Raw genomic sequence first — 14,524 nt, forward strand, 5'->3', positions numbered from 1 at the left:
TAGTAATTTAAATTTCGAGCAGCACACCACAAAGCTTGTTCAACCATGTTTTTATCAACTTAGAATTATAGCAAAAATTCGATCTATGTTAACTTCTAAGGACACTGAGACCATTTTACACGCCTTCATCTCATCACGCCTGGATTATTGCAACAGCCTTTTCACCTGTTTAACCCAAAAATCTATTGATGGACTCCAGACTGTCCAGAATTCAGCTGCCAGGCTTTTAACCAGAACAAAGAAATGACCACATTACTCCTATTTTAGCTTCATTACACTGGCTCCCAGTATGTTTTAGAATTGACTTTTTATTTTTAAATTCTATTGATCACTTTTAAAGCTCTTCATGGCCTCTCGCCTTGTTATATTTCTGACCTTTTAGTCCCATACACACCAGCACGTACATTGAGATCCTCGGGCAGAGGTCTGTTGTCTGTTCCAGAGTCTCGACTGAAAACTAAAGGGGACAGAGCGTTTGCTGTCAGGGCCCCGAGGCTCTGGAACAGCCTGCCCGAGGAAATCAGGTCGGCTGAGTCAGTGAACTCTTTTAAGTCCCTTCTTAAAACATACTTTTATAGGAGAGCCTTTCCCGATCTTATTTGACTTTATTTTATAGACTTTTCAATGTTTTCTTGCTTTCATCTTGTATTGTTTTTGTAGTATTGTCTTTCGGGTATTATTTTCTTTCTTTTCTTTCTTGTTTTAGAAAAGTGATACAATAATCATTACAAATAATGATTATTATTATATTATTTTGTTACCTTGGACTCTGAAAAAGTGGCATTGCTATTTTATTTTTTACTGTTTTCTGAAATTTTTAAGAAAATTTGATGAATTGAGGAATTAACTGGCAAATGAATTCATAAAATAAACTTTAGTTGCAGCCTTACATGTTAATACAGTGTAAGCAGAACTTTGTACAGTGCCCCTAACACGGGCCAAAGGTGCCCTTGAGCAAGACCCTGAAACCCTAACTGCCCACTGCTCCTTATAAGGATGGGGGAGATCTTATCTGGTTATCTGTGTGTTGATCTGTGTCCGTGTGTGTACCTGAGGTCGATGTGTGTCAGCTGCAGGAACTTGCAGATGTCAGGAGAACAGCAGATCAGTCTGTTGAAACCCAGATTGATATCTGACACTGAGGATTGGAAGTCCACCAGTCTGCGCACACAGCACACTTAGGTTTAGTCTGGGAATCACCCATGTTCAAACAACCTTTTGTACAGATACAATGTTTGATCTTTGTCACATAGTGATGAATACAGCACCAACAGGTGCTGAGTGTGGGTGTGTTGTGTGTATACCTGGGAGGTATGGAGGTCAGCTGGTTCTTGCTGAAGTTAACAGTGGTAACACCTTGATCTACTGCAGCATCAAACACCTCATCTGGAATACTACCTGCCTGCATCTCGCTAAACACAAAACACACAAAGTTACCCTCTAGTTACTCTAACTTGTAGAGTAACTAACAATGTTTAGTCTCTTAAGCCTTTTGCTATACACACTGAATTAAATAACTCTGATGTGAAAGTCGCTTTAGTGCTAAACTATGCAGCTTTCAAGTATCATTCCAGCTTATTACAACTTGGGTCTTATTTATTTTTGATCAGTCCTGATAATATTGTACTCAGCAAGGTAATTACGGAGTTCTGTAATCTAAATTACAGTGACAATAACAAAAAAGATCGATGATCACAAACACACAGGTTAGAAACAAACTAACAGTTCAGTATGGACAACGAAAGTGATATTTCCGCCGCAGTAAGTTAAGTTTGGTGGTATGGCTCTGTTCTGGGATCTTCTACGTGGCTCCGTGAAAAGCCACGAGGCGGGAAGAGCACCTCCATGTGCTTGCATGGAAAGCCCGAGGCAGAGGGCAGCAGTAAAGACCCCCCAGGATACAGAACAGAGCGGGCATTAATAACAGAATGAAATGATTAATCAGATAAAGCCTGAAAGGTGGAGTTGGAGTGGTGGTGGGTTATAAGCTGTTTGCAAATGGGCAGGCAGGCTATTGCAGCTTAAATAAGGCGCCTAGTATAGAATTTGCCTGTGAATGCTAAGCGAGGAATCAGCTGAGCTGTCAGCTGATGTGGCTGGCTTAAGATGGCTGCCATCAGCTGATGTGCTGGGACTGTGAGCCGTGTTTGACTTCACTGATTTTATGCATTCTCCAAACCAGTTTATTTGGAGGTCAAACTGGAAGTGAGAACACCTGAAATGTTGCTAATAATTCTTATGTTAACATAGCGATTACACAACAAGTACAAATACTATGATTATATAACATCCAAGTACATAACTGACATCTTATCACCATGCTCTGACAAAGGTGTTGAAACACACCAGCATATTTGCCGGCCTACTGAAAATAAATGTATTTGAAGGATTAATACAAGGGGATTCTTTTTCTGTTTGTGAAGAAAGTGTCACCTTTTTGTTGAATTTGTTTTTTTTTTTAGAAATGCAGACAAGTGTGTATCACTAACCTGTACATCAATAACTTGAGAGTTTTAATGTTGTGGACATTGACCCTGGTCTGGCTGGGTAAAGTCATAGCTGTATGTCCTTCATCTGGTCTCTCAGGCTCCTCTGTAAACCACACACACGGTTATTAATATTGACAGGTTAGCACTTAGCATTAACACATTACAGACTAACAACCACAGAACAATTTTGTTACAAGGATTTAATCAAGGAAAACAACCAACAAAAATTTAACTGCTGGAACTTTGAGCAGTGCCTGTGAGCAGTTGTGGTCGAGTGTTCGCGGACACCTGATGTTCATTCAGTCTCTTGTCCAGGCTCCTTGCTGTTTCACTGATCTAATGTTCCAAGGAATGTGATAAGAGTTCTGGATACTGTATTCTAAATGGTGCCCCATTTCCAAGAAAGCTGCTCACTAGATTCATACAGCAAAATGGGCTTTCAGGCTCCTACCTTTTTGGGCCATAGAGGATGCCCACTTGAGTCCTTCTCTGGCTGAACTGGTTGACACATGAATGGCACAAGCTTTCATCTTAATTTTTACTAGATACAGTGTATGAAATTATAATGATGGAAAGAGTGATTCTGAGTTGTTTGTGATGGTAAGCAAAATGTAATTAGCACTTTCATTTTTTCCATAATTATCTCATGTGACCTGCAATTCTGATCGAAGCCATCCATCCATCGTCAACCACTTATCCTGTGTACAGGGGGGCTGGAGCCAATCCCAGCTGACATTGGGCGAAAGGCAGGGTACACCCTGGACAGGTTGCCAGTCCATCGCAGGGCCACACATAGACAGACAACCACTCACACTCACATCCACACCTAAAGACAATTTAGGGTCACCAATTAACCTAGCCTGCATGTCTTTGGATGGTGGGAGGAAGCCGGAGTACCCGGAGAGAACCCACGCAGACACGGGGAGAACAAGCAAACTCCACACAGAAATGCCGGGACAACCGGTTTGAACCCACAACCGCTGCACCACTGCGCCGCCTGATCGAAGCCACTATGCCAAAATCCCTTTACACTGCAGTGCAGTAGCTGATCCCCACAGTTGTCGTCTGTTGTGTCTTACACAACTCCAGTCTTACTTCTGTATACTAGCAAGGTGCTGAATGGTTTGTGGTAAGTGCAGACTGTCTGTGACTCTGGTTAGTTGTTCTGACAGTTTGGCTGCATAAGAGTCTTTGTTGATTTAACAGTGTGTCCTGGTCAGAAGTCTCCTCATCCACTCCTTGTACATGTTGGCACTGACTGTGATGGCCACTCTAGAACCTTCACTTTTCTGCCGTAACCACTGGAGGGTCAACTTGGCCTTGTGCACTGGGTCATTTTAATGCTGGATAGGCCAAGAGCGTCCCATGCCAGCTTTCGTGCAGCTGAATGCAAATGGTCTGCCTGTATTTTGTGATAACATGCTGCATTCATCTTGCCATCAATTTTCACAAGATCCCCTGTGCCTTTATAGCTCACACACCCCCAAAACATCAGTGAGCCACCACCATGCTTCACAGAGAGGATGGTATTCTGTTCACCATAGACCTTGTTGACCCCTCTCCAAACATAGCTCCATTTTGGTCTCGTCAGTCCAAATTACAGCACTGCACCGGTTTTTAATGGAACTATTTCAGCCCTTCAAGACAGTGTATAAAAAAAGTTTGAAGTCAGCACCAGAACAGAACCGTACCTTTAATTCTTCCTCTTAAATATTTCAGAAGCTCATTGGTTCCCTTCTGTGATGAGGACAACAAAACAGAGGTGTAAACAGTTAGATTATTAATATAAATGTTGTAGTGAACCAGTATGTGAACATTACCAGCTGATTTGAAGGTTTTACATGGAAACAGATCACTGAAATTCCATATAATATTCCATAATATAGAACCATCTCTAAACATATCAACTCAACAGTTGGAATTTCTAGTTTCACATTTCTACTAAAATGCAGTGTACAATGCATGACTGTATTTATGCAATTCATGACAAAAAGCAAAACATTTTAAAGCTGTCAAACAATAACTTTTCTTATAATTGACAGCTGTTTGAAGGAACATTCCCTTGAGGACCTGTCTTTACTGGCAAATGTGTTCCAACAGAGGCTGAAAAGTCGTTACATGGAGGTTACCGTGACACAGTCAACTGTCTAGTCTATAGCACTCATCTCTCCCAGGCACTGACCTGGACCAGATAAAGTTCAGTTACCTGGAGCTCACTGTACTACTTTCTTTAAGCCCAAGCGGATTTTCCCCCAGTTTTTCTATTACTTACACAATCTATTGTGCTTTATATTTGTACTTACTTTGTACTTGTAGATCAATTTGTTTTCAATTTACCATTAACATCTAGATAAGATTTAGAAACTTTTAAGTGAAGTAAAACAACTGTGTTTAGCAGTGTAATATAGTTTGCTAATTCTGTGATTTCAGATTTGAGTATTTGTACAGGCTGTACTACAACTGCATCGTTCTTTCTTCAGCCTGTTTTAGTGTGCATGCTCTGTGTTTGTGTCCTGAGTGTGTCACCTACAGTGAGCAGATCCCTTCTGATTCCTCGCAGAGGGTTTCCCTCCAACAGTAACACCTTCAGATCAGGCAGCAGGCTGAGCGATGCTGGAAGACTGACAGAGATCCATTACATGAAAATACCTGAAACTCAGGTGATTAAAGTGTACTGAGAGTATGTACTGGTTCATATTTTCTTTCTTCTCTATTTGCATTTGCTCCAAACATTTGATGTGGAAGAATCAACAGTGTTAGCTATGAGGCTTACACCAACACAGTGTGCCTGCATGTCCCAACACAGTGAAATAACTGAGTGTGATCACATAACATAATAATAAAATATACAACATAAAAATATAAAAAATACAAAAGAATAACCATAAAATACAAAGTGTACATAAATGTGTCCCAGTGGCTAATTCTAGACTCCACCTGGGGAAAGAATGAAAGTGTGAACTGGTGTAAAGATAGTGGCTATATTTGTTAGTGGACGGATGTTTCAGTCATGTGTTGAGTTTGGCTCATGGTACAAACAGTTCACTGCTATAGGAGGACATGGAGTCATGATGCAAGTAACCTACGTGGTAATGTCATTGTTGGTGAGGTCGAGTCTTGTGAGTGTGCTCAGAAAGGATATCTGTTCAGGGATGGTTTTGATTTTGTTGTCGCGGAGCTCTAGAAGAGACAAGGTTGTCAGGACGGCCAGCTGCTCTGTCTCCAACTGCTCAATCTGGTTGTTACCTACATACAGCTCCTACACACACACACACACACACACACACACACACACACACTTCCTGTGGCCATAATATATAAACAACATTTAAGGCAATGTAGATTTGACAATTTTAGACATTCCCTGACTTAAAATAGCGATGCAAATTTCTTGTCTGGCAATGTTAATGATCAATAATTTAGTTATCATGACAAGCTTGTAAAATACAAAATGCATACATATTTTCAAGTAAATTGGGGAATCAAATGAAATAACCAGAAGAAAATAATTTCAATCAACTCACTTTCTCAGTGTAATTAGACATTACCCATAATGCTCCTGCTCTGCCTGCTCTTATGCAACACATTGCCAAACTAACTTCTATACTTCTTAAACGTTAAGAATCTGTTTTGTTTGCTGCTGACACTACACCTTGGGCTTGGACAAGTATCTATCTTTTCATACCTTTCTGACATTTCACTGGGGTATTTGTGTAAAAAAATAAAGACAAAAACAATATAAAAACTGAGCTTCTTGTGATAGAAGTCAGCGCATATGACAATGTCCAGGAAAAGTAAAGGGGTTTATCACTAGGCCTGTCACAATAATTTAATTATCGCCTTTATCATAAGATACACTGTATGGACGTGACCACAATCATTTTTGCTAACCTCGGTACTGCCCATTGTGTTTACCTGCGTGCTTGTTTACATGAGAATAAATGTTTCAGCCAGTCGCGCTAACCATGGTAGTACAAAAATTAAGGGCAAATTACCAAATCAGCAAAATCTGAGCAAGTCAGGAAAATCAGGCAAGCAAAACACTCTGCTTCTTAATCGCTCCCTGTGGGGTATGAAGCCGGTCACAGAGGTGCAGGTTGTTCTGGTTGTGTGGTTTTATTTATTTAGGATATTTGAATTTTTTTTACATTTAAATTGAAATGTTGTGATTATTCTTAAGGAAAAAAAGAGTTGCTCTCTGAAACTGTGTACTTGCGTTACTAAGCATTATATTATCATTATATAAGTGGCAAAAAATAGTATAAAAATGACAATATTGTTTATCACAATAAATTCTGGGATTCGTCCAAATAGTTGCTATTGTAACTGGCCTAGTTATCGTATTTTAGGCAGTTTCACAAGGCAAGGTTGAGGGCATACACTACAAAACATCACCTCAATACATCTTCTCTGTATCAGCTAAACTGAAAGAGGTATTGAAAGTCACACTGTCTGGATTTCTAAATACCTTGGTATGCCATAATACCATGATACTGCCCAAGCCTACCACAGACAACAGCACTCCTAAGCTGTTGTACCTGTTCAATTAAAAACAACACACAGAAAGCTCAATAAATCTGACTGTCATAAATGTAATGCTATCAGCAATGTTCACACCACAAATCATCTTTAGGCTTCATTCAGACCAAATCAGACACTGCAGGAAAAGAACACAGCGACAGAAAAGTTGATCCTCTCCCAGTTATGTCCTCGCTTGGTTTATTAAATGAACCCAGCTTCGATCTGTGTCGGAGTTGCAGTCTGCTGAAAAACTGAGATACCAAAAGTTATCCTTTGATTTGTTTGAGAGAGACAGACGGTGATGGTTGAGCGACCTAGAGAGTGAATGAGGAGAGAGAGCGCCAGCAGTGAGAAAGCTGGTGAATCAGAGAATTAAAAGTTATTTTTGGATTATTTCAAAGTTGTTATGTTCTAAAGCACAAATATACACGCCCATAACGCCGCACAGTGCTGTGGCTAATCGCCACAGTGCCTGATTTGGTCTCAACAAAGACTTAGACACGGAGAAACTCTCGTGTCGCTATGGTTACCTTAAGCACAGGTGCAGGGAGCTTTGGGAGGAGGCGGAGCTTGTTGTGTCTGAGGTAGAGCTGCTCCAGAGCAAGCATCTCTGATAGGCTGGCAGGAATTTCAGTCAGCTGGTTATTGCTGCAGTCCAGCAGCTTAACATCTAGAGAATCAAGTCCGAACTCAGTCCAACACATACTCTTACAGATACTCCTACTGCACAAGTGTTTCAGGGACTTACTATGCTTGTTGAACAGCGTCTGAAACCCACTTCCCACACGCCTTTCTAAAGTTAGAACTGTAACTTTATGCAGTCATTAGCCAGGTGTGTGGAGAGTTAAAATAGGTGGAGTTTGGACTTCTCCCTTGCACGCTTTTTAAAAAGTTTTTCACACAACTACTACAGTCACTTCCTCTGTTGAGACGACGTGACTTCTTGGACAAAGATCAGGGAGGCAGTGAGATACAGCTAGGAGGAGGCCGCATTCCAGGGTGGCCATTTGCTGCATTACATGTGGTCATGTCGCTCTGCCGCTTGTTACATAGCAGCAGGGTCGGGGAAATCCAGTTACAGTTAGGGATGCACCCAAATGAAAAATTCTTGGCCGAAGCCGAATATAATGAAAAAATTTGCAGAATACCGAACAAGTACATTCACATGTTTTCCATTTATTTTTACCAATTATTTTTTTTTACCATTGCATAAATTAAACAGTCAAAATGTGCCTTTTGCTCTGTTTCCAACAGGATTTGGAGAGACTATGGTGGGTGGGTCCGAGGCCCGAGAGGGTCCGGTAAAGTAAATTCTCCATTTGTGTCCATTTATTTTTAATGGACACATGTGATGTGTTTTATACTTTCTGTGAATATAATCCAATTAATCTTATTTCCATCCTGTATAGACGCCTTATTTTAAAAACCGGATGTTGTCACATGTGTATCCTCGCGCTAAATTCATCAAGTCCGACCCAATTTGATATATAAAGTTGTTTGTGGTTCTCGTATGGTGTAACATGAAGACTTCACAGCCTCTCTTCAGGTAGGACTCTCATACTGCAACACTTGTCTTTGTAAAGAGAGAAATTGACAGGATAAAGTCCCTAACCTGCCTGTCAGCTCGCACTCTTCCATTTCAGTGGATTTACCATAAAGGCTTGAATACGTGTGCACTCCAAATATATGTGCAGCTAGCTTAATCGCCTTCTCAGAAACGAGTGACAGAAACACTTAGTGGTTCAGACCCTTTGTTGCCTTTTCTAAGAAGTCAGCCACAGATGGGTGGATGTGCTAGGAGACAATTCAGCAGAACAGTGTCTGCAAATGGCCATTTTTGCATCTTTCTCGAACACTTTAAAATCCTTCCACACTGCCATGTCAACATAATTGTTCGGTAACATTTAATCGATCTTCTGATTTATTAGGCAGAACAATGAAAGTGCTGTTTTTGCTATTTTCGGCCGATTAATTTCGGTGGCCGAACATTTGGTGCATCCCTAGTTACAGTAAATAGCTGTATTGAAATGGCATGTAAGCCACCCTCTTACCAGTTGGATTTTGGAGTGCACCCACTTAGAACAGGTAGAAGTGGTCAGATTACGCATGGTACCAAATTACGGCTGCAGCTAACGATGATTTTAGTACTCGAAGCTTCTACAGATTATTTCATCGATTCATTGATGCATCGTTTAAGTACTTTTGCTTGCCCGAGTTTGAGCCCTACATGACAAATCACAGCCCTCAGAAAAGAATGGAGCCAATCTGTCAATGCAGGGCGCTCTGGCAAAACAACACATGATCATCTGGCAGAGAAGCTGAACCTGGCTAAACTATTATTGCATGGCAACATTATCCTGCAATGCACCACCTTGGCCAATTACATACATGCAAGCATGCATTCCTGATGGATTACTTTGTAATGTGAAAAATTAATGTTTTTACCATTTACCTTGTGATCATTATTAAGAAAGCATTAGCATTTCACACATTCCACATAGAGCTCGCTATGTGTTTGTTGGTCACATGTTTTCCTTAATATTCACATACCCTAAATTGTCAAATAAACACAAAAAATAGAGGAGGATAAAAACATTCACAATATATATGGGCTGCTGCGGCTCAAGAGGTGGAGGCTGTGCCATCGCTGTGTGAGTGTTGCTTTCCGTTTCTGATGAGCAGTTGGCACCTTAGCCTCTGCATCAGTGTATCAATGTGTGTGAATAGATGAATGTGACGCAGTGTAAAAGTGCTTTGAGTGGCCGGAAGACTCGAAAGGCGCTATACAAGTACTAACCATTTATCATACACCATATAAATAGCAAATTCTGTTTATTGTCCACTTCCACAGCACTAATGCCACCAAATACATCAAAACAGAATTATGCCATACTCACCAATTGGTAGCTCTCGATTTCTCTTTTCAAGACAAATAATGTGCAGACTCACTAATTATTTCCAAGCACTTCTCCTTTCAATTGTTTTCCAATTACTGTTATTCTCACTAAATTACTGTCAATGAAACTCATGACTCTTGCAGAGTTTTCAACATAAAAGCCTACTAGGAAAGGGATTATGCCCTTTTAGTTGTTGAAAGGCTTTTAATGTGAAACATCTGTGCAGGAAGGGTTAAATTCCATTTCATTCATTCAATTCAAAAAACAGAAATGTAGAAGCAACCTGGAAATAAAATGTAATTAAAACCAGTATTTCTTTTAAAAAGACGGAAAGATAGAATTAATGCTGTGGAAATTAATTAATAAGACATTAAACTGATGTTATTAAGACAATAGTTTAACATGGGAGACGTTAACAGCAAATTACTTGAATGAGTGAGAACCTTCAGACAGTCAATGGTTGTATTAGAGAAGTGCCTTTATTTCTAGTATTTTATTTTTTAGCTCATGTCTGTGAAGTTTCCTGGGAAGTGATGAAAGGACAGTATTGTAAGTGTGGGATAAGGTGTGGTGTAGGTCCCCTTCTCTATTAAGCGAAGGCTTCTTAACCCAGAGTGTAAAGACACCAGGGTTGAAAAGCCCTCGCTGGTTGTTCAGACTTGGCTTTGGGTGTCTCTAACAATCATAACCACTGTCGTTACAACAGCCAGGAGCACTAATGACCCAGCGGTATCAATGATCTATGCAAAACACTGCACAGAGGTTAAATAGCTGAGTTTCCCTACTAGTCAGTCAGAACTTAAGTCTCTTGGATGAGGGACAAAACGTCTTCTAGGATCTTCAACCAAGTCCAGTTGCCCTATATTTTAATTTTCCTTCGATAACCATCGACTGTATGAAAGAAGTGGATGTAGACATTGTGACGTCTCCCATTGGTTTCTGGACTGCCATTTGGATGCCTCGTGTTTGGCCATTAGGCCGTCGCCATATTGATTCTTTGCACCCAGCAAGACGTGACAATATTCGGATGAGACGTTGGCGCTAGTTTGGTTCACCTTAACTGTGATTTTAACCGGGATGCTCATTTTGGCTAGCTAAAACCAGGCTTAAAACAAAACGTGCTTACCGGAAAAAGTAACCACTGACTCCTAATTAGCTTTTTTAAATAGATTTCAATAGAATGCTGGTTCAAGTTACTTCCGGGTGGCCTCAATTTTAGACCTAGAGTCCTGCTTGAATATAACTGTTTCCAATAAGGCCTGGTTCTCTCAACCGCTAAGGTAAACGGTCACTATCTGATCATTTATGGTACATACAGTATGAAAAGGAGCCATGTAAAAAAACAAAAAAAAACCAAGTATAGCTGGTCTTACTTGTGAGCTGGGTCACGGTGTCAGGCAGACAGCTGAGTTTGTTGTGACTTAGATTCAGTTTCTGTAGACAGGTGAGGCGGCCGAGGCTGGAGGGCAGGCCCATCAGGTGGTTGTTGGACAGATCCTTCAACAAATCACAACCAAAAGGACACCTCCGTCAGCCAATCACACAACACAGTAGACAGAGCCTGGTGGGAGTGTAATACACTACACATCCAGTATGTGTTAGTTACCAGCTCGGTCAGGTTCTCCAGTTGTCCCAGGACCTCTGGCAGGGTCTCCAGCAGGTTTTGCTGGAGTGTGAGGCTATGGAGGTTCTTCAAAGTACACACTTCCACAGGAAGTGCTCTCAGCTGGTTATGACTGTCCGCACATGAAAACAAATACATGATTGTTTTCTTAAAATCCTAGACATATTTTTCATTCATTTCCCCCTTAGTTGTCAGTCCCATTCAGGGCTTAGTGCTGCTGACAGATGTGCAGAGCTGAATTGGAAATTAATTAAGTTTGGGCAATTTGGGGATTCATATGCTTCATTTCCACTGCATGGCACACCACAGCTTGTCTCGACTGACTTGGAACCGTTCCTTTCTTTTTCTGCCGGCAAAAGTTGTGGACAGTTCCTGGTAATGGGTACCAGGATTTTTTGATATCACCTAGGTTGAGGTTCAAAGCACTGTCACTTGCGCAAAACAGGACATCGCTACCATCAATAGCAACTAGGGCTGACCCCAAATAGTCGAAGATTTGATGCTTCATTAGAAGCAGCCTGATTTGATTGCCAATCTCACTGTTGAATCTTCGTAGCGGCGTTATGAAACAAGGATCATGCCATTTGGAGCATATTGGGGTGCATAAAACTTCCGGTTTTCTCCCAAGTAGTTAATATACAGCATATTATGATATGAATATCAACATACTGTATAATGCTGTAAATAAACATGTGAAAAGAAAGAAACTTTCAATAAAACTTGTGCAACACTGAAGAAATGACACTTTGCTACAAAGTAGTGAGTGTACAGCTTGTATAACAGTGTAAATTTGCTACCCCCTCAAAATAACACATCACACAGCCATTAATACCTAAACTGCTGGCAAAGTGAGTACACCGCTAAGTGAAAATGTCCAAATTGGGCCCAATTAGCCATTTTCCCTCCCCGGTGTCATTTGACTTGTTAGTGTTAAAAGGTTTCAGGTGTAAATGGGGAGCAGGTATGTTAAATTTGGTGTTATCGCTCTCACACTCCCTCATACTGGTCACTGGAAGTTCAACATGTCACTTCATGGCAAAGAACTCTCTGAAGATCTGAAAAAAGGATTCCAACATGATAACGACCCCAAACACACCTCCAACACGACCACTGCCTCGCTAAAGAAGCTGAGGGTAAAGGTGATGGACTGGCCAAGCATGTCTCCAGACCTAAACCCTCCTGAGCATCTGTGGGGCATCCTCAAACAGAAGGTAGAGGAGCGCAAGGTCTCATCACATCCACCAGCTCTGTGATGTCATCATGGAGGAGTGGAAGAGGACTCCAGTGGCAACCTGTGAAGCTCTGGTGAACTCTATTCCCAAGAGGGTATATGAATAAAGATGTCCACACAAAATATTGACACTTTGGGCTGAATTTGGACATTTTCACTTTTGTAGATGTACTCACTTTTGTTGCCAGGTGTTTGATTTGTTATTTTGAGGGGACAGCAAATTTACACTGTTACAAGCTGTACACTCACTACTTTACATTGTAGCAATGTGTCATTTCTTCAGTGTTGTCACATGAAAAGATATAATAAATTATTTGCAAAAAATGTGACTGGTGTATTCACTTTTGTGAGATAAATAAAGAAATGTAGGCTTTAATTAAATTATACAATGAGACATAAATGTATATATCTCTTTTAATTAGCTTCTTTGTTTATTCACCTAATTACTGTATTAATTTATTGTCCTTTATAATCTTTATTTATTAATTAGTTATTTTTAAAATGTATTTATTTATGAGTGTGTTGTAATATTTTTCTGTTTTATTCTTCCTTTACATTTTCTACCCTATTTATTTCCTAAATGGTAGTTTCCCCTTTTTCCATTTCTCTATTAATTACTGCACCATTATGCAAATGTGGCTTGTCTCAAGGGGTCAACTTCTCACCTATTGTGTTTTCAGTTAGCGACATACGCGGACACAGAACTGCTGGAAAGTGAGCCGTTTTTCGTGAGAACCCCATGGTCAGGCTTCCGCAGCCAAATCCAGAGTGCACTCGTATTCAAGCCTTTACGGTAAATGCACCGAAACGGATCATCTTGTTGCTCTGCTACTATCAGCTGCTCTGCTGAAATTTCAACCTTGCTGTTGTATCGGGAGCGACTTAACAAGTGGTGATTAAGAAAAAGCATAAATAAAATGTAATTTGTTAAGCTATGAGGAGAGGAAAAGTATGCTAGCCACTAGGCTAATTTATGCAGTGTAAAATGCTATAGTCTATAAGCTAATAATGGTGACTAGCAAAGAAACTAAACTTCACAGTTATTAAGACAAATTTTATGATTTTGTTAAATGTGATCGTTATTAATCCATGTTTTATGTGTGGTAGTGGAGTCAATTTATAGTTACTGCACTTAACCAGTTAAAATTAGGGCCCGAGCACGACCGTGCGAGGTCCCTATTGAATTTGCTCGGATTATATATTTTTTTTTCTGCAAAGTAGGCTCAACTGACATGGCCTAAACATACTCGAAAACTCACCAAAATTTGCAAACATGTCAGAACCGGTGAAAAATTTCGTATTCTACAAGTTTCGCACATGGGCGTGGCAAAATGACTCGCTAGCGCCACCTAGAAAATTGGAAAAGATTAGCCCCTCGTTCACGTTCAACCTACATGTACGAAATTTTCTGGGGACATGTATCATATCAAGACGCACAAAAAAGCCTCAAGAACCCATAGCCTAAAGTCAACAGGAAGTCGGCCATTTTGAATTTTACGGCCATTTTTGGATGATTTACACACTTCGTACTTTAACGAACTCCTCCTAGGGATTTAGTCGGATCGACGTCAAATTTCTGCTGTGCCTTCTAAAGGCACAGCAGAAAAGTTGTGCTATTTGCAAGTTTTCGTCAATGGGCGTGTCCATGGCGTCGATGATTCGCTATGAAACAGGAAGTTGTTGTAACTTCAGTGTACATGCTCACATCTTAACCAAACTTTACGTGCTTGATAACTCTCCCACCCCGCTATGGAGGACCGAT

At 40.5% G+C, this 14,524-nt stretch overlaps 1 protein-coding gene across 1 annotated transcript in view; it reads right to left on the minus strand.

Annotated features, from left to right (window-relative positions):
• Positions 1-1,001: 1,001 nt before the first annotated feature.
• LOC123967203 (leucine-rich repeat-containing protein 40-like) overlaps positions 1,002-14,524 on the minus strand; it is an 18,805-nt gene continuing 5,282 nt past the window's right edge. The window contains exons 2-10 of the mRNA XM_046043239.1: positions 11,514-11,643; positions 11,281-11,404; positions 7,541-7,680; positions 5,576-5,748; positions 5,020-5,110; positions 4,181-4,226; positions 2,490-2,592; positions 1,305-1,412; positions 1,002-1,161 (exon numbers count right to left, since the gene is read on the minus strand). Coding sequence (XP_045899195.1) covers positions 1,017-1,161; positions 1,305-1,412; positions 2,490-2,592; positions 4,181-4,226; positions 5,020-5,110; positions 5,576-5,748; positions 7,541-7,680; positions 11,281-11,404; positions 11,514-11,643 — 1,060 coding nt within the window. The 3' untranslated portion in view covers positions 1,002-1,016. The remainder of the gene's footprint in view (positions 1,162-1,304; positions 1,413-2,489; positions 2,593-4,180; positions 4,227-5,019; positions 5,111-5,575; positions 5,749-7,540; positions 7,681-11,280; positions 11,405-11,513; positions 11,644-14,524) is intronic.

The sequence above is a fragment of the Micropterus dolomieu genome, unplaced genomic scaffold, assembly GCF_021292245.1.
Source record: "Micropterus dolomieu isolate WLL.071019.BEF.003 ecotype Adirondacks unplaced genomic scaffold, ASM2129224v1 scaffold_143, whole genome shotgun sequence".
Taxonomy (NCBI): Eukaryota; Metazoa; Chordata; class Actinopteri; order Centrarchiformes; family Centrarchidae; genus Micropterus; species Micropterus dolomieu.